The sequence below is a fragment of the Acipenser ruthenus genome, chromosome 12, assembly GCF_902713425.1.
Source record: "Acipenser ruthenus chromosome 12, fAciRut3.2 maternal haplotype, whole genome shotgun sequence".
Taxonomy (NCBI): domain Eukaryota; kingdom Metazoa; phylum Chordata; class Actinopteri; order Acipenseriformes; family Acipenseridae; genus Acipenser; species Acipenser ruthenus.
Window position 1 is genome coordinate 33,770,222 of NC_081200.1, and position 27,036 is coordinate 33,797,257.

A 27,036-nucleotide genomic window follows, 5' to 3' on the forward strand; every position below is an offset into this window, starting at 1 on the left:
TGGCTTTCATAAATGATTATAATAATTGCAAAGCATGTACCCATCACTGTCAAATACGCTATTGTACAGGAAGAATGTTTGAAATGTAATAATATATAAGATTTAATGTACAAAACCAGCGCACTGCAGTTGTGGTGTGTCTGTGAATGAAAACATAAAGACTTACTGTACCAGTATGTGTCCCAGTTGACTGAAAGACACTGTCATTTGGACCTTCACCTTAATGAACAAAAGTCATATATTATACTGTCATTTCAATTTTTTTTTTTTTTTGTTGTTCTGGCATCCCCGTTTGGCTAATCACATCTCCCTGTTTCTGATCTGACAGGTGGACACTGCTGTATCAGAGGGTAAGTGTCTGATCAGTCAAACAACCTAAGAGAGAAGCCTGAAAGAGGGACTGACATTGATTCAATAAGGTAGGGGATGTTTGATTTTTTTGTTGCTTTGGAATGTGTATAACCAGTTCAGTTACCAGTAGTACATACAAAATGCCAAGTACATTTTTTGGTTAGGACATATTATGAATGCACTGAACTGACTTTCCAGTGTTTCACACAGTCACTTTTCTTTTGTATAATTTTAGAGAACTGGGAAACTTGACAGAACATTCTTTACAGCTACTGAAATTGATTTTGAATTGGTATCTTAAAGTGTTTTTCATAAATGTGTTCCCGCCCCTCTGAACCTGTGCTGTAGCGAGCAGGTAGGACAGATGAACCAATCAAAATGCTGAACTTTGAGAGATTAGTCAGGAACCAATGAAATTTAACAGGATGGATTGAAGCTGTTGATGTTGTGAATTCAGAAGACATTTTAAGACCAGATGCAAAAAAATAACTGCTCAAAACTGATTTATGACCAGGAATATGTTAATAAAAATATCAAAACAATGGCGATTGTGTTGAAAAAGATATTGAAGGAATATGTTCAACACAAGCAGAAAGCTAGTTGTGTTTTAAACTGTTCAGTAACCCTTTTACACCCTGGTAAGTTCAACGTAGCTCTCGTGTAAAGATGTCCAATTTTTTGCACATTTAGAACCTGGGTCATCCTTCCAGACTCTGCAGACAGATTTTTGATCAAAGATTTTTTAACTACTGCAGAGTTTTATAGGAGGTTGCAGGAGTTGAAGCCACTGCATAAGGCTTCAGTGCTATAGGCTGTAAGGATATTTGTTTAGCATATTTCATGTTTCTTACTAAATGCTTAGAGCATGTACTGTATAAAAGAAACTGCATATGGACAATACAGGAGGTAAACCTGAACTTCTTATCTCTAATCAATGGGGATTACCATCTCTGTGTGTGCCATGCATGATTAGGATTGTAATAAATAGCCTGTACAATGATGAATTATTGTCCTAATCCACAGTAAACCATGCCTAGTAGCAATGATCTCTGACCAACTCCTTTTGTGTCTATTGATAAATTACACCATTATTCATTTCCGTAGGCAGTGGTGGGCAAAACATTAATAGAGCAGGCTTCCAAAGATGAAACAACTAGGGAAAAAATTTTATTTAGCACCTAGGACTCTAATACCACCTTTCCATGAAACACATAACCCAGGTACGTGCTTGAGTTGCCCCCACACACCTCTGTTTCCATGTTTTTAAATTACTCGAGTTGGCTCCCAATTTAGGCAGGAGCTCGAATTTTCTGGTCCGATTTTACTCTTCGGGCTGGCCTGAATTCTAAAGTCTGAATTTGTGCTGGGAGGAAATAACATCACTAAATGTCAATCAAAAATGTTTTAGGGGGTGGGAACATATCGTATAACTGGACGTTTTGGCTGGTGTTAAATTCGGCTGATTTGCTACCTTGGGGTATTTTGACAGTTTGGGAATTTCACCAAGCACGGTCACAAAGAAAAATGCAATGGAGTTTTGCATTTATACTTTTAATTCCAAAAAGATTCAAATAAATGTTTAGCCTACTTACTGAAATCTGTCTGCTAAAACAATATCTCATTTACAGTAACTCGTTATACTAACATTTACAATGTCACTGCAGCAACTTGGAGAACAACAATAAAGGCTTTCTAATCATTTAGACTGGCAAGCACTGGTAAAAATCAGCTCCATTATATGGTGCCGAACTAATTTATTTTAACATTTTGTTTTGTTTATGGACTTTGTGATACCTGTACGGTGGATTTAGTAATAATACTAATATCTACAACGTATCGATAATAACAATCAACCATTTTGTTACAGACTTTCTAACAAGTCTGGCATAAACAATTTTGGCTGTTACTTAATTATTTATTTTATTTATTTATTGCATTTATATAGCGCTTTTTATACAAAAGTATCCCAAAGCACTGTACAGTACATAGCAGAAAAAAAACCTGATACATTTGTATAGCATGTCACACATACAACTGCCACAATCAGACCATTTAAATAACAGATTTAAATAACAGTATACACATAGTAATACAAAAGCAGCAATTTTAAAGTTACATTAAAACCCACTAAGATAGAAAGCCATTTTATGAAAGTGTGTTTTTAGTCTTGACTTGAAAACTGTAACAGTTCCAGCTTCCCTGACAAACGAAGGCAAAGCATTCCATAATTTTTGTGCTCTACAAGAAAAAGCCCTATGTTGCTTTTGTTGACCCTAGGAATAACCAGCAGCCCTGCATCATTCATGGAGTTTCAATGCAAGGTTTTTTTTTTTAACTCGAGACATTTACACAAGAAAAATGTCTTGTGTAAAATGCTTTTTTGGGTTTCCGTTCTCTCAGTTTATTTTATTTGAGTAAACGGGGATTTTCACCCGACATCATGCAAATTAATGGGAAAGGTTGAGGTTGATATGTAAATTAGCTATGTGTAAAGTACTCGTTCTGTTTTTGAAGATTACTGAAAATGTGGTTTCCATGCACAGATAACTGGTACACAAGTGAATCTAAGCTGCTGTAATAAAGCAACATACATCGTGCCTGGTTGGTTAATAATGTGTTTTACTGCACTTGCCCAAATTGTTTTTTAAATGTCATTAGTGGGGTGTCATGTTGTTAGTAGTGAAGGCTGTTTCAACTAATTTATCTTATGACTCATTAATTAAAAATGGACTTGGAGGTATAAAATGAAATTGACCAACAGGTATTGCAGATCACCATTGCTGAAAACCAGTGGAGATGTTTTATATATATATATATATATATATATATATATATATATATATATATATATATATATATTCAGGCAATACAGCATATAGGGGATCAGGTGATGCTGTGTATACTACCCTTGCTTAGAAACACTACCCGTCCGGACGACTGACAGCTGCTGAGGAAGCATTCAACACCAAGCTTGAGCAAATACGGGTAGTGGGCACTTAAAGGGAGGTGGCAGATACTGATGAAACGGACTGAAGTGCATTAGTTTGTTAACAAAATTGCCACTGCCTGCTGTATCCTCCACAAACTTGTCAACAACAAAATGAGGTGTTCAGGAATCATGGCTGCCTGTGAGACAGATGGGAAAGATTACCAGTGTTGCCAAGTCTCACGAGAAAAAAAGCGTCACTGCCTTTCAGAACAAGCGCAACCCATGTTGAGTGGGTGTTTATGCAAATTTCAACCTGCGACTCTCAAAAAACAAGCCCAATGCTGCTTATTATAAGCGGACTTGGCAACTGTGAAGGTTACCTCAGCCACCAGGTTCAATTGGAGGCTCGTGCTGTCAGAGATTCTGTCCTTTCTTTTAAGTTGTGTTGGATTTACTGTTGTGTTAAATATTAATGATGCAAACAAATAAAACACAATCAATAAGTTCATTTGCAATTTTATTTGATCAGTTCTGAGAGGGCATCAGCAACTTGTTGGATGTTGTCACGCTGCTTTTGGGTGATTGAGCTGGCTCATGACATCCAGTTCACCAACTATATTTATTAATGTGGATGGCAGACACGCGTTGTCTTTGGCTGGGATCCAAAAAAAGGACAGGAATTAATTCAGTTAGACATTTAAGCAGCTCATTGCGCTTCGTGTTTAACTTTAGTGTAGTTTTTACAGCGAGGGTATTCTCAAACAGCTGCTTTAATACTATAACAAGGGCATAATGCAGTTCACGGTAAGTGGTTTTATACAGAACTGTAAACCCACAAGAGATACAATATAACAGTCCAGACACAGCAAAAAAACAATAATAATAAAAAAAAGCATTATCATTAAGGTGAACTACACCACTGCTAACCATAAAATTGCCCATTAGCCACTTACTATCTTGGAATCCACAGTAACTGACCTGCTCCCTTGCAATATTTATATTTAAGGATAAACAAGTTCATTAACATTTACACGTGTGTTTCGTCATTTACACGAGTAAATGAGATTTACCCTATCTCTCTCTTTGGCCGTTTTTTTCGGCCACAAACTTGATTTACCCGAAATAATTCTCCCAAACGTGCACACGCATCGCCATTTCACATGTAAATTGACCCACATGGAAACCCCATGATTGTGATCTCAGAGTGCAGTTTGGAAGATATGGGGTCAGTAACTCTTGAAAATAACTAGGAGGAGTTAATCCACTCAGGGCCTTGTAAGTTAACAGCAAAATATTTAAATCAATTATATACTGCACAATTAAACCCTTGTTAAAAAAAAAAAAAAAAAAAAAAAATGCTCAACATAAAAAAGAACAATCCTACTACAGTAGCAGGCACAATTTACTCTGCTTCAGGGTTTCTGATCGCATCAGATGAATTACAGGTTTTTTGAATCGTTTGATGGAAATGACCGATGTCACAGACGCTTCTGGCACGTCCCTTTTGTGCTATAAGTCATTAGATCCTTTTGCATGGAAGGCCTCGGTTGCAAGGGTGTGCGGTTCTTTGATGGACCCAGATTCAGTTAAAATGTTTTTATCCACTAATGATGGGAATGGGAATGTAGAGATGGGAGCCCAGCTAACAAGATTTTTGCAGGTATCAGGCTTTTAAAGACTGTCACCCACACCTGTGAGCAGAAACTGACCCAAGACTGTCACAGCTACTGGAAGCAGGCCGATCTGAGCCTGGCGCAGAGATTGAATCCTGTTGGGAACGTGCTGAATTATTGGATGATTTAAACTAACCTGTATTGATTGAAATAATATGATATACTCTTTGTCAATAGTTATAATAATACTGTATATGTTCCTTTCATAAAGATCTGTATACTCAGTAGAAAACAATGGATAGATGTTGTGTGCAGTCTATGAAAGCACCTGCTGGAAGGAGTCAAACTTGGCAGGCTCTTATCATAAGGCCTTGTTAACGCATTCCAGTTTTATGAGAAAAAGTAGCCAATTTCTTTCATTACTTTCCTTTCGTTACTTTCGGATAACAGAAGGTAGGAGTATTAGAAAATGCTTACAGTAGTGTTTCAACTAATCAACACCAAAAATTGGCAAAAGGCTAGGATTAAAACCTGCTTCAACTGGATTTTGTATGAACTGAGAAAGGAGTCAGACTTAATTCAGTACAATAATATTAGCAACTGTTATACTGAAGTGACTGAATTAGAAATACATGTTTTAAAATCATTTAAAGTTAAGCTGTTATACAAATAACATTATTATTGTTGAAAGAACATATTACAGTTAAAAACGAAAGAAATTCAGTACTAACTGACACTGTCAGCATATTGTAATAATTGTACTGTGTTTTAAAGAATATAAAACCAGCATAAATAATATTGCAGCAAATTATGAACAGGTTACAATGATTTGAACAAAGAAAACTGAACAAGTGTTAATGTCAGAAAAAAGCTTGTCTATGTGCCTTTGTTATTAGTGCACATACACTCGTGGAAGCCTGTAACCTTGAAAGGAGGCTAGGTATTACAAATTAGTAAAAACAAAAGGGTAACCCTTTTTAGACAGAACAATATTTTAAACTAAAAAACAAAACAACTTATTTGATTGTGTTGTTACTAAGCATAGAGGTTTTAAAAAAATGTATTCTGATTTAATAATAGAGTGACAAAACTCCCTGAAGAAAAATAATATGTTTTAAGTATTTTGATCTAATAAGAAACATAATATTTAAACTAACAAGTGTTTTTGCTTGTTAAGGCTCTACTGTAATACAAATAGACTGTAAAAGCAATAAAAAACAGGAACTGTTAGGTTGGAATATTAGACAAATAAAGTGTAAACTCTATTAAATCATTTTAGTACACAATAAATCTACAGAAAAATAGCCTTGCCCTTATCTGCTTGCAAGCAGAGCGGTGCTAGATATGGAAGGTTCTTTTTGGCAGTCAAAGTGAGATTTACCTGTAGTTCACAGTTTTGAATCCAAGGTCTTTCTATAATAAGAAAACCTTGTAGTAGAAGGGAGCATTCCACAAATTAGGGGAGTTGTGTCCAGTCACAGTTCTTATCAAATAAGTAGCGACTTTCGTTAGGAGAAAACTGATTTCATGCGGTGAATTTTGAGAAGTGCTTACAATGGTGTTTCATATTAATCAAAACATAATCTTGGCAAGAAAACAGGGTGTCTGAATCCAGCTTGTGCAGGCAACTTTTAGAAACAGAGAGAGAGGTCAGGCATAGTCCGAGAATGGCACAGTTAAATAAGGCTATTATACTTAACATGTTTATTATAGCTTAAATTTAAATTAAACTAATTGAATTGACCACTGTATGCTTATTCAAAGGCAGTCTTTGTCCCATACTTTGTTAACACATATTTGTATATGAAGTTAAACTGACCCATTGACAACACACTGAAACGGTAACATAATATGCAGCTAGGAGGAACATATATTTTGGACTCAGCTAAATACAATCAAATAGAGCTGGTGTTACATATTAAAAACATCTCTCATATATACACATATACTTGTATTATATTATAGCAAGGATTCTGTGAACTTTGGTCCACCTGACTTTTTAGAAAAAGGAGGAGTTGGAAAAAGAGAGCGATGAAATCATATTCCAATATTTTTTGGCAAGAGGTTGTATCCAATCAGTTTTGAAAAAGGAGTTGACCAGATCCTTCTAGAATGTATAATTAACTTAAAGATAAGAAATGTCAAGGCTGAGTGATGATTAGATTTACTTGGGACTTCTGATGTATTCAGTAGAGGGAAAATCCTATAAAAACCAAGGTAAAACCCCAGTCAAGTATCGCTCAACTTGCTAACTACAAGCTGATGTGATCCATGCTCTGAGGATCTCTGAAAAACGGATTGCTGTTTGGTCATATTCACAAGTCTCTGTCTTTTGAAAATCCATTTCTTGTGTCCTGGGTCCTGCTTTTAAAGGGGCAACGAACGACCGTGAGTGCCGGCGGGTTACAATATATATATATATATATATATATATATATATATATATATATATATATATATATATATATATATATATATATAGAATGTTCTAGAATTTAGCGAGTGGGCGTTTTTAGCTTTATGCATGCATAGCCTGAAGGCTAAATATATAATAACCATATTCGTATTACTGTATTGAAGTACTAATGCTGTTAAACCTGTAAAGGCACTGGATTGCCCAGACTGCTTTTTACTTGGGATTTACGGTGGTCTGCGCAACCAACCAATCCAATTTTTAAAGCATTTCAAAAACCAAAAAGAGTACTACTACTGCTCTGATGCGTTAAAACTTCAAATTTTCTGTGTGGTTTTCTTGAATATTAAAAAGTTGTCTGGACATATAGCCCGCCCAGTGCACGAACAAAACCACTGCAGGAGTTTAAAACATCTCTGTCCTCCTTGAATGTCTCCCCTGCGTTTATGAGTGTGCTCAGAGCATATATATAAATAAAAAGAATATGTTGCGGAAATTTCTTGACACCGGTCTACTTTTAATGTTTTCAAGCAAATTGGCTTCATCACTGCCATTCACACATCCACTTTGACATCTGACACATTATTTCCCTTGTCCAGCACTTCTTTCCCTGTTCTGCATACCAGTCTTCCAGGTACTGCATGAAACAAATGCGAAAGAATACATAGATGGAATCATCTTTTAAATCATTGACAATTTGACTGTAATACTGTCTGCAGCGAATGCATGTCTTGACCTTTAACTCGCAAGTATTTCCTGCCCATCTCACGTGATAACTCGGAAAAGCGTGGAAACGCCTCCTTGAGTTCTGGGAGAATTCAGACCAATTCGAGTGCACTCTGTTCATAGAAACGAGGTGTAATCTTGTCAGATTTTGGGAACAGAGGCCTTATGAGACGTCCAAGTAAGTACAGGTGCTTTAGAAAGTGATGTTGGGAGTTAAGTAAGGGGCATTGCAGCCAGATTCCTTGTATAATAATAATAATAATAATAATAATAATAATAATAATAATAATAATAATAATAATAATAATAATAATAATCTTCATACTGTAAGTAAAAGTCTGTTTTGTTCTTTGAAATATATTGTCTCTGTAAGTCACATTAAGGCGTCTGCTAAATAAACTACTACTAATAATAATAATAATAATAATAATAATAATAATAATAATAATAATAATAATAATAATAATAATAATAACAATCTTCATACTGTAAGTAAAAGTCTGTTTTGTTCTTTGAAATATATTGCTGAGATAACTTTTTTCTTAAAAGTTCTTGGAACATATCAAAGTGAGTATCAGATGGATCTCTTTACTGTAAGTTGTTTATCAACCGACTGCTCTGTCCATTAATGCAACTCTTATCTCATTCAGCCAGCAGCTGGGTGTATACAATTCTATTAACCCACAACTATTAAAAAAACAAATATACACTTTAGATTATATCAGAAATGTAAAGGACCGTATTTGTCAAGCCACTGTCATTAACAAACAGTTTACATATACAAAAAGAGAGAAAAAAAAAAGTGTGTTTAGTTCAAAGCCTATTCTTGAGTGGATATAATATAAACCTTTTGAGGAACACCACCAATCATTAACCCTTGAACCACCTGCCAATGAATATGTTTGTTTTGCTGTTCTATGTACCCCAAATTAATTGACTCTTAAATTTTTTTTTAAAAATCTATCTTGCTTTAATACTAGAAGAAGCTTGTAAAATCCATTGACAAACATTTCGACTAGAAGTCAATCTCAATGTCTTGATGATGATATTATGATCATGATGTTCTGAAGACACTGATAAAAACTTATGGAAACTTTTTATGTAAGTTTCTTCTAGTAATACTACATACTGTATACTATCATCAAGTGTTATGGATGATAGTCATGCATTATCTATTTGGTTTTGTATGACTTTTAGCAATGGATGTTTCTGGCAGATGTTGGTCCTTATAATGAGCAGACCAACCTTGCTTAAATATTGGTCATACAGTATATTCACTCTCAACAAATCAAAAAAGTGTATTATTATGTACTGTTTAGTAATACTTGAATTTCCAAATGATTCTCTGCAACATCCCAGATTCCAAAACGTATTCTCTCTGAAAATATATTGCAAAATACTACAGTTTGCCATTTACTCTGTGGGTTTGCAGAATATTTGCATGTTACTTTCATGTGTAAAATAGTAGGACGTAATATGGTGCATTTTTGTAAAACTTTATAAGCTAACCTTTACCATGTCTTTCCATCTTTCCAATGTTTTCATTATGATTTACATACTATGAGTACTGATTTACTATATGTACTGTACTTACTAGGTAACTATACATGCTACTGCATATCTACACTCCAACAGAGCCTCTAGAGGCATGCAGTCAAGGTTTTAGATTGAACTATTTCAGATATTTGTATTAGGTATTTTATATATTCTTTTTAACATGTTATTGTACATTGTGAGACAGAAAGGAGTTTATATATTTCCATGAATTGCTGAACAACACCTGTCAGTCAAGGCAACCCAGATACAATACAATCTGTCAGACAGAGATAAAAAGGGCTGTATGCCTTGTAAAGGAAGGGGGAGAAATACTTGATGGGCTTTTGATATAAATTCCTGTGTCAAGCATTTAGTTAGAAAAAAAAACACTTGTGAATTCTGAACCTCGTAGGATTTTGCTACGAGGTTCAGAATTTTTTTTTTAAGTTTCAGCCACTGTATTAACAGCCATATATTATAAATTGAAAAAATAGACATGTATAAACAGAGGAAATTAAAAGAAAAATAACTAGGTTTCTTTAATTGCAATAGTTTTACACATCCCTTACAAGTCATTGTTAAAAGTTGCTGTAATAGCTGTATTTCCACGCTACCAAGTGCTATCAATCATAATAATGTGTGTGGTGATTTATAGATTGTCTTAACAAGCTGCAGTTGATTTATAGATTGTCTTAACAAGCATGGAGTTCAACGAGATGGGACTATAACATCTAAATGAGGCTGTGCGCTTTCATGTGACGCCTTATAAAAAGGCAGAATAAGAGATACAGTGATCTGCCTCAACAAAAAAAGTAATCAACTTTAACAATATTCAAAAAAAGAATCACAATGGTTCACATAGCTGTTCTCATTTTAATCTACAGTTACATTTTTTGAGAATTGGATATTTATTTATTAGGCATATTTATTAGTTTTATAATAACTCCTCTTTCTTATTGTCAGCAGTCTGTGATCTCAATAAGGAATGGCAAGACCTCTTTATCCACTTGTTTTCAACATGGGCCTCAAATGAGAAGTTTTTTTTTCACCTGCCTTGTCTTTTTCCAGCAGAACTGGGATCCCATTGGGGAAAAGGAGACTTCAATATACATCAATGTTTAAAAGTCATCAAATTCCAATATAACCTACAACTGGGGAACCAATTCAACAGGCCTTTTAAATACTATATTCGCTGCTCTTCACCAAGTCTTATTTTTTTTCTATCATTTTTTTTTACTGCTCATAGTACCCTTGTTATATTCAGCACTAACCAAAAAGAAAGGTGTTTTTTTTAGTGATTAGTGGGATAACTGGGTTCAGATCCATAGGTGAAAACACTTATAGTAATAAATGGATTGTCCCTAAGTGAAAGTAAAAATAATAACATGGAATATGAAGAAACATGCAAATGTATTATTGTTCACATTTAGGCTGTCTACATAGTGCATTAGTTGTGTGCTGTCAAATAGACATAAGGAAATGGATGAATCATCAACAAACCACCCCCTTCCACCTGTCTCGCCCACAGTGGAAATCTACAGTTCAGCTTCCACAGCTCTGTCTGATTAGCCTCATGCAGGGATGAAGGGTGTGCAAATAGAAGTTAAATAGCTTTTTACTTTAGTACCTGCCAAGCGTGAGTTTGCTTTCTGCAACATAACACAAATAGCAAGCATTTGTATTACAGAGAACTCAAATTAGAATCCACCCTCAACAGTACTTAAAGCACATAACACACCCTTTTCACTTATAATAAAGATTCGATTTTGTTTTATGTTTCTTCCTTTGATGATAATCGTCAGAAAAGCGCCAGTAGAACGACGGGAGCTGTGTAATTTGTGAGTGACAAGAACCACATGCCATGTTAACTGGAGCTCCTGGAGGGGGGTTGTTTTCCTTGAACTAGCTAATGAAACATGACACGGACACAGAGCTACAAGAGCATGAAGCTGATACACGTTTATGAGTGTATGGTAATGATATACACATAAAATGACACACACATTTAAGAGGTGTGACCGCAGTGTTTGGAGTAGCTGGGTTAAAGATTACACATGAGAAATGTTAAGGTAAGAGAAGGTCCCTCAGTAGTTTTATCTTCTTCTAGTCATTGGTAGTGTTTGTGCTAACCACTTAGAACTAGAACAGATACTTATAAATAATGCATCACTTGTTTGCAGTTACAAAATCCAAAAATCCAAAAGCACACAAAAAAAAACAGTAAAAGAAAAAAAAAGATATGGGTTAAAAAACAGAGGTATAATATATATATATATTTTTATAAAGCATGATGTGGATCACTTACATCATCCATTTCTTTATATAAGTTTAGTAAATGTCAATCAAACTGTATCATTAAATAACTACATAACTTTACTTTTTATAAACCCTATATTTATAACAAATTAACACCTCTCTCTTTTTCTATATCATGACATTTGTATTTGGAAATTTGATTTTTAGCATGCTGTAACTATAAAGAAAGCTAAATCAGGAAATGTATTTTACAAAATTATCTCTCATTACCAGTCAGGGTATTACTAGGACCTGTCATGTGAATCAATATAGATTAGAATGATCCTCCCCAGATACACTTTCATTTTCCTCAGGTTTGCAATGGAACATTACTGTAAATCATGTGTGATTTATGCTGACTTCCATTGATTCAGCATCATAAAGAGGCATTTATTGGAAAGTGTTACATGTAAGTTGTTACTTTGGATTATGTAAGGATTTATAGGTACAATGACAAAGACAAAGGGTTTTGTTTTAAAATTGAGTTTTTGACCCAATGAAAAACAGGTCATGATACAAAGTTACATTCTCCATGATTGTATTGATTTTAATCCACAGTTTAACGGGTAACACTTTATATTAATGTCTCTAACTACACTGTAAGTGCATTCTAATTGTGTGTGTAGTTACATAGTAATTACACTATAAAACATAAAACCTTGTGGTAATATACACTGTAATATACATTTTTTTAATCATTATTTGTACTTATTATAGCATTGCAACTACACAACCTTATGGGTAATTATGGGGTTATTTCAGTGTAGTTACAGTGTAGTAAGAGAACTTTACATAAAGTGTTACCAAAAGTTATATACTAGACATAAAATGTGTGGGTTTCTTTTTTCCCTGTCATTTTCTATAGGGTGTCAGGGGTCAAGCCTTCCCAGAGGCCCACACTAATAACATCACTGCTCAAACAGCTGGACTAAAATAATCTTTCTCTGATACTCACAAGAGCAGGATCTACAGTATTTGCCAATCAGCATAGTCTAAACTTTATAAACAACAAAAGCAACTCTGTAATTCAGTCAGTTATTAAACAGTGTTAGTCAAACAATAATTTTGCCTAAGAGCAATATGTTCCTGTAAAAATCCATTTGAGAGGATAGAATTGCTTTGCATTGCAGAAGCGTGCATTGGATTGCTTTTGGTATATGAGTATACGGTGTCTGTAATCAAGATTGGATTTTGACTTGACAAATGGATTTCTCATTCCTGATCACTTCAATTGGAGGTCCTGTAATTATGTGTGAACCTGCGTGTGTGTGAGGGGCAGGTCACAAATCTACTTGTGCAAGCTGATCAAGATATCCTGTCTCTCTTTATCTTATTGTTAACAGCCAGTCAGCTCTCGTGATTTCCAGAAATGGGCTCTTATAGATCTTTGCCCACAACTTGTTGCAGACATACAGAAGGCTCAGCACAATCAAATGAGCAAGCAGGATTCAGGAGTGGATTTAGCACAATGGATCATCTTCAAGTTGTACGACAAGTGATTCAAACCAGCAACGAGTACGAACTACCACTTTGCTTGGGATTCATTGACTATGAAAAAGCCTTTGACTCTGTTTACACAAGATCTGTATTAAGCTCTCTGAAAAAACAAGGAATTGAGAAAACATACAGAGACTTGATCAGCACCATATACAAGAATGCAACATTCACAGTAAGACTCCATAAAAACAGCCACAAAATCAAGATTGAAAAAGGTGTTCATCAAGGAGATACAATTTCCCCAAAGCTCTTCACGGCCACCATAGAAGACATTTTCAAAACACTGGACTGGGAAAATAAGGGGCTGAAAATCAATGGAGCCTACTTGAATCACTTACGATTTGCTGACGACATCCTCATATTCACAACGTGCCCAGAAGAATTACATACAAGAATACAAGAACTACATGAGGCTAGCATCAAAGTGGTTTTGAAAATGAACCTGAAGAAGACTTAAGTCATGTTTAATAAATATACCACTACACAGGCAAGTGAAGTCAATGGGATCAAGCTTGAAGAAGTCAATAACTATGTATACTTAGGACAGTTTCAGCAATGGAGAAGCAAATGTGCGAAACCAGCAGAAGAGCAAAAATGGGCTGGAGTGCCTTTGGAAGATTAAGCATGGTTCTGAAAGGGAAACTACCCTTATGCCTCAAGAGGAAAGTCTTCGAGCAATGCATGCTGCCGGTGCTAACTTACGGATGCGAAACCTGGACCCTCAATGCAAAAATGACTCAAAAATTCTAAATGACTTAATGGAATATGGAAAGATGCATGCTGGGAATAACAAGAAGCGACAAGAAAAGGAAGGAATGGATAAGAGTGCAAACAAAAATATGCAATATTATTATAAGAGTGAAAAAACTTAAATGGCAGTAGGTAAGACATGTAGCAATAAGAAAAGACCATCGCTGGACCAAGGAGATACTAGACTGGATCCCAAGAGATATAAAGCAACCAAGAAAGAACTTCCAGGAAGATGGCAAGTTGAAATTAGGAAACACGCCGAAGCAACATGGATGAGGGACGCAGCAGACAGGCTTTTGTGGAAGAATCTTGGGGCTGAATATTATATATTTATATATATATATTCCAAAATAATAATGTGCCAACAAAGGGCATCTGAATTGCTTAAAATAGACCCACCAGACTGCAGAACCTTGACTCAGCCTCTTAATGGTGTGGTCTGACCCAGCAGATTGGCAGTCAAACACTGAAAGATGCGGAATTGATGAAGAAGAACTCTGGGCAACAGAGTAACCAGATCTGGTCTCTCTTAATTTTTGTTTTTGGTGTTGTTATTGTTGCAAAAGATAGACTGTTAGCTGTTGTAGCAGGTCGAATTTGGGTAATGTCCTTGTCTTAATAAAGCTGCAACATGTGAGTCTAAAGGCATGACAGCCTCCTTCTGCTTCATTCTGTTGAGTCAGGGGGATTAGCAATCAAAAATGATAACCTCAAATACACACTAATTCTTTTAATTTTAATTAAAGATCCCATACAAATTAACGCTAACTAACTGCATCCTATACAGTACCTTCAAACACTTGCTAGCATGTGTAGTGAGTGATTTGGGTATTGAGTAGCTGCAGTTTTCTCCCACACTGTTACTGCTTGTCAGTGCCAGATTCCTTATTCAGCAGTTTGTCTGTGTGGTTTGTCCGTGTGATGACCTATCTATCACAGAAACAGTTTAACATAGATCTGGAAACTCATTATATTCTTATCACATCTCCTCACTGTCCACGGATCAATTTCAGGGCACTAGAGATCGGAGGATAGTATCTTAAGATCTTCTCTTATCTGGTGCAATAACTCAGTTACAGAAGAACACAAGCCCTCATTTAAATTCATTTTACCAGGAAAAATATCTCAATACTGTACAGGCAGCAATTTCCAGTGATTGAAACAAGTTAGAACAAACATAGCACACAATAAAATACGATTACAATATAAAACAGGTGTCGCATGTTTGAGTTTAGTTTTCTGTCCTAAGGTTGTTTGGTGACCCACCTTGGTTTACACTTGAGTACCTCAATAATAATAATAATAATAATAATAATAATAATAATAATAATAATAATAATAATAGTGTACCTCTTTTAGTCATTGTCACCCTAAACTGGATAGTTCACGTAATATTATTTGGGATCTGCAGAATTCAAATAAAGCAACGGTCAACATCATATTCCATTGTGCAGCTTAACAGTTGTATAGGTTTTGTGTGTATATTACCCCTTGTTTCTTCCTTTCTTTTAAAACTCATCAAAGAAACTTTCAGAGACTTAGCTTTGGATTCCAGACCTCAACCTTGAGCTGATGGCGTGTAATGACAGCAGCATGGCAGTTTTGAGGAGCCTGCTCCTAAGCATTGCTGTGGCTATTGTGGGAGTCTTTGCAGTTCATGAGGAAGGAGGGCAGATTCTGAAGACCATCAGAGTAAAGAGGGACACAGCTGAAGCTGAGGGTCGCTTTGTCAACCAGAGCTTGAAGGAGCAGCCTGTAGTTTTCAACCACGTGTACAACATCAACGTTCCCCTGGAGTCCCTCTGTGCTGTCAACCTGGAGTCCTCCCCCAGTCGTGTGGTGAAGGTGGAGGAGCAGGAGGGGGCCTCGCAGTACACCGAGCAGACAGCAGACCAGGAGAGCCAGGTCACCTTTACCCACCAAATCAACATCCCCAAGCAGGCCTGTGTCTGCCCTAGCTCATCCACCATGCAGGACCTGGCCATCCGCATTGAGGTGCTTGAGAGGGAGGTGTCCTTGCTGAGGCAGCACTGCAGCTCCAATTGCTGTGGAGAGAGTGCAGCAACAGGTATGTCATGACTTTAAGGGGTTTTGTATAAGCACCAATAATATGCATTACTCTTCCATGTCAGTGTCTAAATATGTGTGAAACATTTTCAGGAAGATTACAAGAATAAAAGTTAAAAGTCCAACAGTTACCACCAGGCCCACACAACAATACTATTATCTTTTTTGTTTTTATTAGTTTGTAACCCTGCATGCACCAAATTAATACCATAGACAAAATCAGTCTTCTTTATGGAAAGATACTGATATTAAAAAATATATATCTTGGACCTGGTTGAAACAAAAGAAAATTAGAACCTCTTTAAAAGTTAAGACCCCAAATTAATAAGAGCATACTGGCTTCTATTCCACCATAGGTCGACTGGATTATGTCCCACACTGTGGAGGGCACGGCAACTTCAGCATGGATATCTGCGGCTGCGTTTGTGAGGAGGGCTGGACCGGCAAGAACTGCTCTGAGTCGCGGTGTGCAGGAGACTGCTCGGGCCGGGGGTTGTGTCTGGAGGGGGAGTGTGTCTGTGACGGAGATTTCACGGGGGATGACTGCTCCGAGACGCTCTGTCCTGGGGACTGCAGCGACAGAGGGCTCTGCATCGATGGAGAGTGTGTCTGTGAGGAGGCCTACACTGGGGAGGACTGCTCTGAAGCCCGCTGTCTCAACAACTGCTCTGACCGGGGCACCTGCATCAACGGGACCTGCCAGTGCCAGCAGGGCAGCATGGGTGAAGACTGTTCGCAGCTGATCTGTCTTAATGACTGTAGCCAGAAAGGGAGCTGCAAGCAGGGCATCTGTGCTTGTGAGGAAGGTTATGTAGGCGACGATTGCTCATCAGGTACGATTTGTATTCAATGTGATCAAATTACAGGTATACAGCACTTTTATCAACTTTGTTACGTAAGCAATGCCCTATTAAAATGATAGGTACTGTAAAATGGCTGCCTGGAAACCACAGGGTCCCAGTTGTGGAAAACAAATAATTTGGTGAATAAAAAGATGGGAATGAAACAGTAGAATTGCCTCCTTATGTGTACCTCCCATCTGAAAAATGCAATAAAAGTAAATAGCAGTACCTTGGCATTAGATATATAATTAGTCTCTTTGTATTTTATAAATGAAATACTAATTGTAATTGTACATCACATCACTTTTGTTGAAGCCAGAACAAATCCTAACCCAACTCTAACCTCTGAATATACTTCAATAAAGGCAGTTAAAATAACGGTGCAGCTCAATATATTGAGAATCATGTCCCTTATCTCATGTGACATAGTTAGTCATAGTACTATTGTCCCATATAGGCCAGTTCCAACCAAAGAGCACAAACAAATATAACGATTCTGGACGATACTGCTCAAGTAATTTTTGAAATATTGAAATACTTTTGTTGCCATGTACCAGATACCCATTTAATGTGCTATTTCACCATAGTTTTGTGACAGAAGCAAGATATGACTATCTGAAAGAAAAAAAGTGGGTTGCTATCAGTGGTAGCACACATACAGAATGTGTTGTTTACTATTATTATTATTATTATTATTATTATTATTATTATTATTATTATTAAATAAATAAATAAATAAATCAACACAAATGTACTTCTTTATCTGCCCTTTGTAGCAAATGAATGAATTTGACTTTTAGAAAATTGACCATTTTTAGAAGGTTGTGCTTAAGATTGCTTCCTCAAGTTGTGTTCAATTATGTCTGTTCCTGTCATTCTGCCATTTAATCTAGACATCAAAGATCTTCAGCTTTCGTTTTTTCCCAGTGTTTAGTGGCACTGTGACAGGGACACTGGGTCCAATTCACAAAGAATTAACTCTTTAGTTATCCTTATCCTAATTTATTTGTTTAATAAAATTTTATTAAACTCTAATTGATTTGTTTTTATATAAAATTTATTAAACTCTTCTAGATTGCTGTAGGCTTTAGAAAAAATCTATAACAGTCTTCAAGAGTTCATAAAAGTATACATTCAGAAAACATTCAATCTTTAGCAATATTAATTACCACAGGAAACAACAGTGTACAAAACAGAACAAGAATGATAAAAACAAATAACTATCTCCATTGAATATATTTTGTTAACAGTCCAGTAAAAATTAATTAAGAATATAACATATATACCAGGTCATAGTATAGATGCCATGTTTTTTGTAAAGATAATTGACTATTTTATGGAAAAGTAAAAAACAGATGTGTTATTGTGGCAAGCAAAAGGAAAACTGATTTAAAAATGATAAAATATATAGAAGCCTTTCCAGATCTGATTCATTGTCTCCACCAGTTACACGTGTTTTTCAGAGCTGTGTTAGCCCATACTAGGGTTTCTAAACAGCCTGTGAATGGCCTTCTTAATCTTATTTTTCTTTGTATTTACATGTTTGTCTGAAGCATGCTTGATTAGCTATCCGAAACAAATTAGTGCTGTGTTAGCTTGCTTGTCTGCCAAATCCTTTTAAAAAAAGTATTGAGACTTCTTGTGAAATTGGTCTATTACATAAATAAATGCCTCTCTTCTTGTAGTCACTCCGCCTATAAAGCTCCGTGTGGTGGGAGTCACTGAACGGACCATTGATCTGCAGTGGGAAGTCCCCCTTGTGGTGACAGAGCATCTTATCACCTATGTGCCAACTAGACCTGGGGGTGCCCAGCTGGAGCTGAGTGTGCCAGGAAACTGGACAAGCTCCACCATCAGCGAGCTGGAGCCTGGCATTGAATACAACATCAATGTCTACGCTATTCTCAACAAGTCGCTTAGTGTGCCAGTCAACGCCCAGGTCTCCACATGTAAGCAGAGTTTTATGTATGCTTGTACTGTCACTATTGAGGTCTTTGCTAGTGATGCAGCATAAAACAAACCTTGTTCCCATTGAGTTCAATGGCAATTAGAACACTCTCTTCACTGTTATTGGGTTACACTACATTTGCAAAATAAATATATGGGTTATCTCCAGTAAACTCTTTATTCATTAGTCAAGGGCTAAGAAAAACCCATTCACAGCCTGGTAGCACATACACTGTACATGCATTGAGGCTACCATCGCTTATTGTATTGTTGCATTAATATTACAATATAGTCACTATTCGTTTCAAGGAGGGTTTGCATCCTTAAGACACCAACAAAAACAGCAGAATGCAGCATTTCCACAGGGACACTGTAGATGGATGTGATCCTTCCTTCAAACCTGTTAGTATTGTTAGAAAACAGTAGCGCACACATGACTATGCACTACATCTTATACTGGGTGGGAAAGCAGACTTTGTTTATTAACTTAACTAAACACAAACACACTAAACAAAGGGTGGGTTATAAAATATTTTCAAGGTAAATAATTCAGTGTGTTTCCTACCTTTAGCATGTCTTCTCTCTGTCTAGTTTGGCTGTAGGAATGCAGTCACTGGGCACAATTTTCATTCTGTTTATACTCGGTTTGCCCTTATTTCCTTCAGAAAGGACATATAAAACTACTAAACAGAAACCCAGAGTGTTAATTGAATTGTTCTTACCTGCTCCTACATTGTTTCTTGGTCGTTTTATAACATTAACCATGTTTTTCCCCTTGCAAACAGAATGGCAGTTGGGCCCACAGTTGGCACTGTTCCTTGATTTGTATGACTAATTCAGGGCTGTCAATGCTTATTTTTGGATAATGGTGCAGAAAGGTTTGTGTCCTCTCATGTAAGAAATAAAGTGCTCATTGTTTAATAGTGACAGCATGACTTACAACATATTCTTTAGGCTACCTTACCCTGCTTCTAATGCATAACTTTTTTTTTTTTATTGCATAACAGACAACATAATACATAATTGAGTACATAATACAGTAAAACATCAGATGAACAATCTGTGGCGGTGCAGTCTTCCTCAATGGCACCTAGGAGGCAGGAGACATCTGCTACCTGGTATAAGAAGCACCAGCCAGATACCCTGGCCTGTAGTCAGGCTTCAGGCATGCTTTTCTAAACTGAGCTTTGGAAATTTTGATGTAATGAAATTAAAAGTTCCACTTAACTACAAGCGATCATATGGGCCCTTATTGGCCAGTTGGGCATTTTGTCAATTGCGAATTGCTGTCGGCCTATATTACAAGTCATCAACCACTTTCGTTAAGATGCAGCTAATTGGGAATTAATTAAGAGATATTTGCATACATTAGAAGTTCAACTCTGTGCCTCCAAAATCAGGTGGAATAAATATGTTACACGTGTCTGTGGACTGTTGAGGGAGGGAACACACACTGAAGAGTCCTTGCTTCAAGTCCAAGAAGCCCATCTGGCATTGGAAATAAAGAGATAAAGAGATAGTAGATTTCTGGCAAAGTAGCGAGCATTTCACCTTGTGGTTAATCTTGGAAGGCTGGAAAAGGTGATGTTTAATGGAAGGTGAAATCCAGTATCTGCCCTGATAATTTCATGGGGAGTATAGGCATTGGGCAAGCAAATATTATAGACATAATTATTTTTCCAAAATGCTTAATCTTTAAGCATGCTTAAAACCTGTTCATGATAAATGTACGTTACATGTAGAAAAAACATCTCTGCTTATTTATAGCATTTAAAGTCAGATCAGGATACTACTGGCTAAATCTAAAGCATGAGCACTGTATTACCAGGTAGGTCCCAAGTAGCCAATAACTTAGTGGTCTATTTAGAAGCAGTCAATCTGAAAGACCAGAACAACCAGAGTAAATCATGTGTTTTTGTATAAATCTTACTATTGCCAGGGAGTTTGATGGGCCTTGCCGGTGAGATGTTGATTGATAGAAAATATAGAAGATGGAGAGTGATAACATATCTCCTATTGCCTTACAGATCTCTCCACTCCAGAGGGGTTACTTTTCAAATCCATCACTGAGACATCGGTAGAAGTACAGTGGGAGCCATTCTCCTACTCGTTTGATGGCTGGGAAATCAGCTTCATTCCAAAGGTAAGTTTTACGAAGGTGATATAACCAGCATTTATATGAAACAAACTTGAGGGAAACCTGTCGTTCTTCACCATAAAAAAGTATGATCATGAAAATGAATATTGTTAATTTTGTAGCAATGTAAGAAAAATAGTCAATGATAAAATGTGGTCTGCATTACAAAGATTCCTCTGAAAGAAATGACTGCAACTTTTACATTTTAAAGATATTTAAGATGGATTAATCATCACAAATACATACTTGGATGAAATTATACATTGCTGCTTGCACCTTACTCCCTCATCAGCAAATAAAACACAGGCTCTGTGTATATATTCTCCAGTGCACCTTCTCCACCTACACTCTCAGTATATTTCTGTGGGAAAACAAACATGTCCTTTTATATTTATTGTCTATAATTCAAGTAATATCTTTTAATAATAACCTTTTATTACAACATAACACTGTAACTAAACTGTTATAGCAACAAGACCATGACCAGAGAACAACAAATGTAGCTGAGCTATTGCATTGTAAATGATCTTATTTCTTTAAATCTCTGATTTGGGACACCACTACCTCCATTTTTCCTTAGTATTTCAAGCAATACTCTTTGTCAGCCATTTCAGTTGACAGATGGTGGCCTGAAGATTAACAGGGGTGATTAAATGTTAATTGCATTGATGTGCAACACTAGTATATATACTGTATAAGGTAATTGGATTCTAATATCCCAGTTTAAATTGTCAGCTTTTGTAGAAAATGGCTTTTGTCACCTAATTAATATTTTATGCAAGTTGTGCCTTTCAATATTACAACTAGGTGTTCACTTTGTTGGTCTCCATCGATAGCCAGTTTAAGAAGAAACTAAGGGGTAGATGTTCAAAGATGGGCCAGTTGCAGCTCAAACATACTGCAATTTGCATTTTCGTTATGACAATTCGCAAAATGCACATTTTGTCATATGTACTAAGAAAAAATATGTTAATGAAGAGAGCCTCAATATACTAACTTAAATATTATTTGAGAGTTGTACGACTTTGTTTCAAATAAAACAGCGGCAGCTGAGTTGTGGTTTGCTGCAGCAGAGAGTGCCTGAAGGATAACGTCTATACATGCAATGGTGCAAGAATCAAAATAACATTGCTTTTGTTAAATGTAAACGTCATCCGTACAATACATTCTGTTCTGTCTTCATTTTACCTATTTTAATACTGTTATATATATATATATATATATATATATATATTGTGAGCCAGCTCTCTCTCGTTCATCTTTGGGTGTCATTTTAGTTAGCACCTGGTTGGGTCCAGTAGATCGATGAGACCCTATTGACTTCAGAATAATGTCCTGGAATTGTAGCTGCTGTTGCTGCATGGCTGCTAACAAATGCTGTACAGTAGTGGCTAGTTCCCCTGGCCCTACTACCACGGGGCCGACTGCTCCCTCTGTCCCCTGGATGTCTTCCCTGACATTGGGGTTAATGGGAAACATGCTGGCTGGCTGGCTTGATTCTCTGTGTGACTTGCCCCACTTCTGGTACCACTTGTGAGCGAGTGGGTGCACACAGACCAAGCAGACAATAGTTTCCAATCCAAGTTGGTTTATTAAACTTCACAAAAACACAACAAATAAACTTGCTCGCTTACTTCACAACAGAAAATACCATCCTAGTTGTGAGATGCAAGGTAAAGAAAATAAACAGTTCAAACAGGATTTGTATAACCAAAAAAAAACAACCAAAATGTAAACTAACTGGACAGTTCCCCACATCCAGTTAGATTACTTGGTTCCAGGGTTTTACCAGGCTGGTTGTTGGCTTCAGTTTGTCTCCAGCTTGTAAAAACCAGCGGCATCTATTTCCCCGTTGCTGTATTCCCTTCCAACAGCGAAAGGAAAAGAAAGTGTTAATTGCAAAGGCAGTTCTTTTAGCTTCTGTTTTATATTGACGGTCCGTCTAGGTTGTGGATAACCTCACGCTGCTCCCTGGTTAGAAGCCCACTTGACTTGCTGTGAAGGCTTTCTTTTAAAGGGTGCTGCATCATCTGGTAATGGGACGGTTACAGGCTACAGGTGCGGGCAATTTATGCTAATGGGAATCAACCAAGATACATCCTTGGTCCCCTACCTAACCACACCTGCAGCCTGTTTACCCGTTAACTCCTGGACGTCATGGCAGGCAAGTATGCTGACCACAGGTCTATCATTGTATTATCTGCCACACCTGTGGGCTTGTTCCTAGCCTGCCATGAACGCCTCCTGCTGGTGAATCTGTGAGCTGGCTCACAATATATATATATATAGAAAATGAAAGGCAGTGTAATCAGATTCTATAGTGGGGCCCCAACCTTCACCCCCAAAAAGCTTTTCATAATCATACAATAACCCCTCGCTAAACCGGACATGTTTGTCCGACATAAGGAGGTGTTGGGTTTAAAAACAATACAATAAAATCGCACACACATACGTTTACAGTTCTTGATGTTGCAGGTCATTGCACTGAAATAACACTAATGTATTTTGGGTACGCTACACATTACATTATGTAAAAATATAAATCTGCACAGTAGGCCTATACAGTATACAGTACAGTAGTAAAATCAAATGAATACCTAGTGTACTTTTTTTAGCCTACTGGTAACACAAAATAAATCATACTGCTGCATTGTACACATTGGAGTACAATGCAAATAAAAGATTATTTTAAGTTGAAACTAAAAAGCGGACTGGGAAATGCCAGCAACAATTGCGACTCTTTAAAACATGCTTTCAAAAGTTCTTAACAAATTGATGCAATTGTAAGTGTCACAATTGCCAGCAGCTTTAGTACATCTCATTACAATATTTTTGATCCCTCATCTCCACCTCATCTCCACCGTGTTTTTGCGAATTTCTGCAGGAACGCCCAGAATTACATATTCATTTAAGGCTAAAGCACAAATAAGAACTGTGGCTCCAAAGCATTCGTTAAAAAGATGCTAAGAGCATTGCGTTGGTTTAGTACATTTCACGCTACACTTCCGACTGGTTTGCATGCGGTTTGCAACATTTGCGACCGGCACAACACTTTAGTACATTTACCCCTAAATGTCTAAAAACACCAGGGCCATAAATTGGATTCTGGTCAGAACATAAAGAGAATTCTGATAAGATCAAGAATGGATTACAAAGCATGATAAATACTTCTGTTATGACTTCTATCCAAAATGAGTATGGGGGCTTTGAAAATAGTGCATCCAATATATACGACAACATGATACCAGTAGGCCTGGTAAACTATTTTGTTTTTCTTCAGGACAATGAAGGTGGAATGATTGCTCAGCTGCCCGGATCCATTACCTCCTTCAACCAGACAGGCCTAAAGCCAGGGGAAGAGTACACTGTCAGTGTGGTGGCACTGAAGGACCAAGCCAGGAGCCCACCAGTGTCAGCAACCGTGTCAACCTGTAAGCAGGTCTCTTGGATTAAGGTTTAAATTCACCCAAAAATCATCTTTAACTGTTTGTTTGACAATTTTATCTCAGTTTCTGGTGCAGAGTAATCCAATACTGTAATATTTGATTTTAGATATTTTGGAACATAATTATTAAGCAATTCTACAAAGTAACTTTAAGAGCATTTTTACTAAATGTATAAATTGTACCAAAAAAACCCCAAACAAAACAAAAAAAACAATGGACACCTGCATTCTGTATACTTCTTTTGCTTTGGATGATATACTGTCTTTTTTTGCTGTGCTTTTGAACCCACAAACCCCCTGCTCTATGTCCAAATTGCTGAGATTTGGGTGCAGAATCAGTTTTGTATATATGCATATAAAATATTATAGTTTTCATGGTTGTCTTTTTTGATGTTTTGTAAATGTAGTGCTTACAAAAGGTGGTGAACAATGGCACTACAATGCGACTGTTTTCCATAAGAGCTTCCCTCACAGCACCTCAGTCAATACCCAACACTGTCATTCAGATTGACAAATGTGCAGAATTGAAGGGTTTTGTAAAGTGCACATTATTATTTATTTCTTAGCAGACGCCCTTATCCAGGGCGACTTACAATCGAAAGCAAATACATTTCAAGTATTACAGTACAAGTAATAATACAATTAAGAGCAAGATAAATACAATGACTTTGGTTCAAGCAAGTACAAGTGTGACAAAATACAATTCAATGATACAGCAGATAAGTGTCAGTGATAGTTACATCAGGATATGATTAAATACAAAATACTACAGATTAAACACTTGGCAGATTACAGTACTCTGACGTACAGGATTAAATGCAGTAAAATAGGGGGCAGATAAGAGCAAGTAAAGCGCATTTAAGGAAGGGTGATAAGTGTCCCAGGCGAAGAACAGAGGAGTTCTACAGGTGCTTTCTGAAGAGGTGAGTCTTGAGGAGGCGTCCTGACATCTGTAGGAAGGTCATTCCACCACTGCGGGGCAAGGGTGGAAAAGGAGCGGGCTCTGGAGGCAGGGGAGCGTAGAGGAGGTAGAGCCAGTCTTCTAATGCAGGCGGAGCGGAGAGGGAGAGTGGGTGTAGGGAGAGATGAGGGTCTGGAGGTAGCTGGGTGCAGTCTGGTCAAGGCATCTGTAGGCTAGTACAAGAGTCTTGAACTGGATGCGAGCGGTGATCGGGAGCCAGTGGAGTGAGCGGAGCAGTGGAGTTGCGTGGGAGAAGCGAGGCAGAGAGAACACCAGGCGGGCACATATGTGCCCCGTAGAATATGTTGAGACTACCAAACTAATTTCACTGGTGAGCTGAGTTAGATTTGAACTGTGATTTCCTGAGCTGCTCCACCTAGCCTCTATAATTTGTTCTAGTTAAATAGTTTTTTGTATTGAGTCTTTATAAACAAATCACAGTAAAAATAATATTCCCAGTGAAGCTAAAGCAAAATTTCAAGAGTAGGAAATATCAAATGATGAATGGGTCAGTCTTAAATTAATTATGCACTTAATGTAAACTTCAACATGGAATTTTTCACAATGTTAGTGGAGAAAAGCAGATTAAATTTTATTGAACAGTTCCATAATGTCATAAGTAAGAATTATTTTAACATTTATTAGCATCAATTTTGCTTATGAATTAAAGCTCCTTTAATTATTTATGCATGTAATAGATGTAATATGGTTATGGTTGGATATGGTTAATACTGTTTAATAACAACTACGATGGTCAGGTATTTTTTTTAACATGCTCTGTGTATTTAAAACACAACTTAGCATACATCGGGACCTTTTTTTGAGGGGGGTATGAGTGGTAAATAGGTTACATCTATATGCAATTTTATAGCACTAACAGAGGTGCACAGATATAAAGCCACTTGGCCAAGGTCACATGAACAATGAGTCAGTGACTGAGATGGAGATGGCACTAACCCTTCTCATCACTGCTGGGAAAATACCCATCAAGTAATACTAGCTTTAAGGTATTTTTGATTAAAAATATAGTAACCTTGGAAAGCAGTAAATGAAATTGGATTCCCGACTTTAATTTACAGAATGTCTGTCATATTCTTGCTATAGCCTCAGATGTGTAAATTTATTGAACCTGCCTATTTGTTCGTTTTTTACAAATTACCAGTAAGGCTCTACATTATTAAAACCCTTTGCCATGAGAAGTAATCTTTCTCACAGTTTGCATTTTCATTCTAAATCAAGATACAAAAGTGAAGAAAAACATTACAGTACATATTTTTTTCCCTGTTGATTTTGCAGTTAACTAATGACTGGGTTCACAGCTTTACTGTGAAAAACTGCTGTAGTAATGTATTTTACTGTGAATCACAAAGCAGTTGAAACCAATAGAACAGGACTGCTTGTGGGAAATGCTGCTAAGACCACAATAACTACTAATAACGGATACACAAAACATGCAGTAAACATGCACCTCTATATCTTTCTTATAATTATTATTTTTGAGAGGAATTTAATGACTGTGAAAGGTTG

The 27,036-nt window shown here is 36.7% G+C and overlaps 1 protein-coding gene across 8 annotated transcripts in view; it reads left to right on the forward strand.

The window, feature by feature from the left end:
* Window positions 1-27,036, forward strand: part of LOC117416819 (tenascin-R-like) — a 117,904-nt gene that overhangs the window by 66,781 nt on the left and 24,087 nt on the right. For 2 of the 8 annotated variants that reach the window (XM_034028220.3, XM_034028225.3), the window contains exons 3-8: window positions 329-419; window positions 15,635-16,178; window positions 16,534-17,010; window positions 18,705-18,968; window positions 20,994-21,109; window positions 24,384-24,534. In XM_034028220.3, coding sequence (XP_033884111.3) covers window positions 15,683-16,178; window positions 16,534-17,010; window positions 18,705-18,968; window positions 20,994-21,109; window positions 24,384-24,534 — 1,504 coding nt within the window. In that variant the 5' untranslated portion in view covers window positions 329-419; window positions 15,635-15,682. Of the gene's footprint in view, window positions 1-328; window positions 420-3,270; window positions 7,282-7,368; window positions 8,211-10,531; window positions 16,179-16,533; window positions 17,011-18,704; window positions 18,969-20,993; window positions 21,110-24,383; window positions 24,535-27,036 lie in introns of those variants that run through there. The other 6 variants (XM_034028224.3, XM_059034899.1, XM_059034902.1 and 3 more) reach the window with 6 other exon arrangements.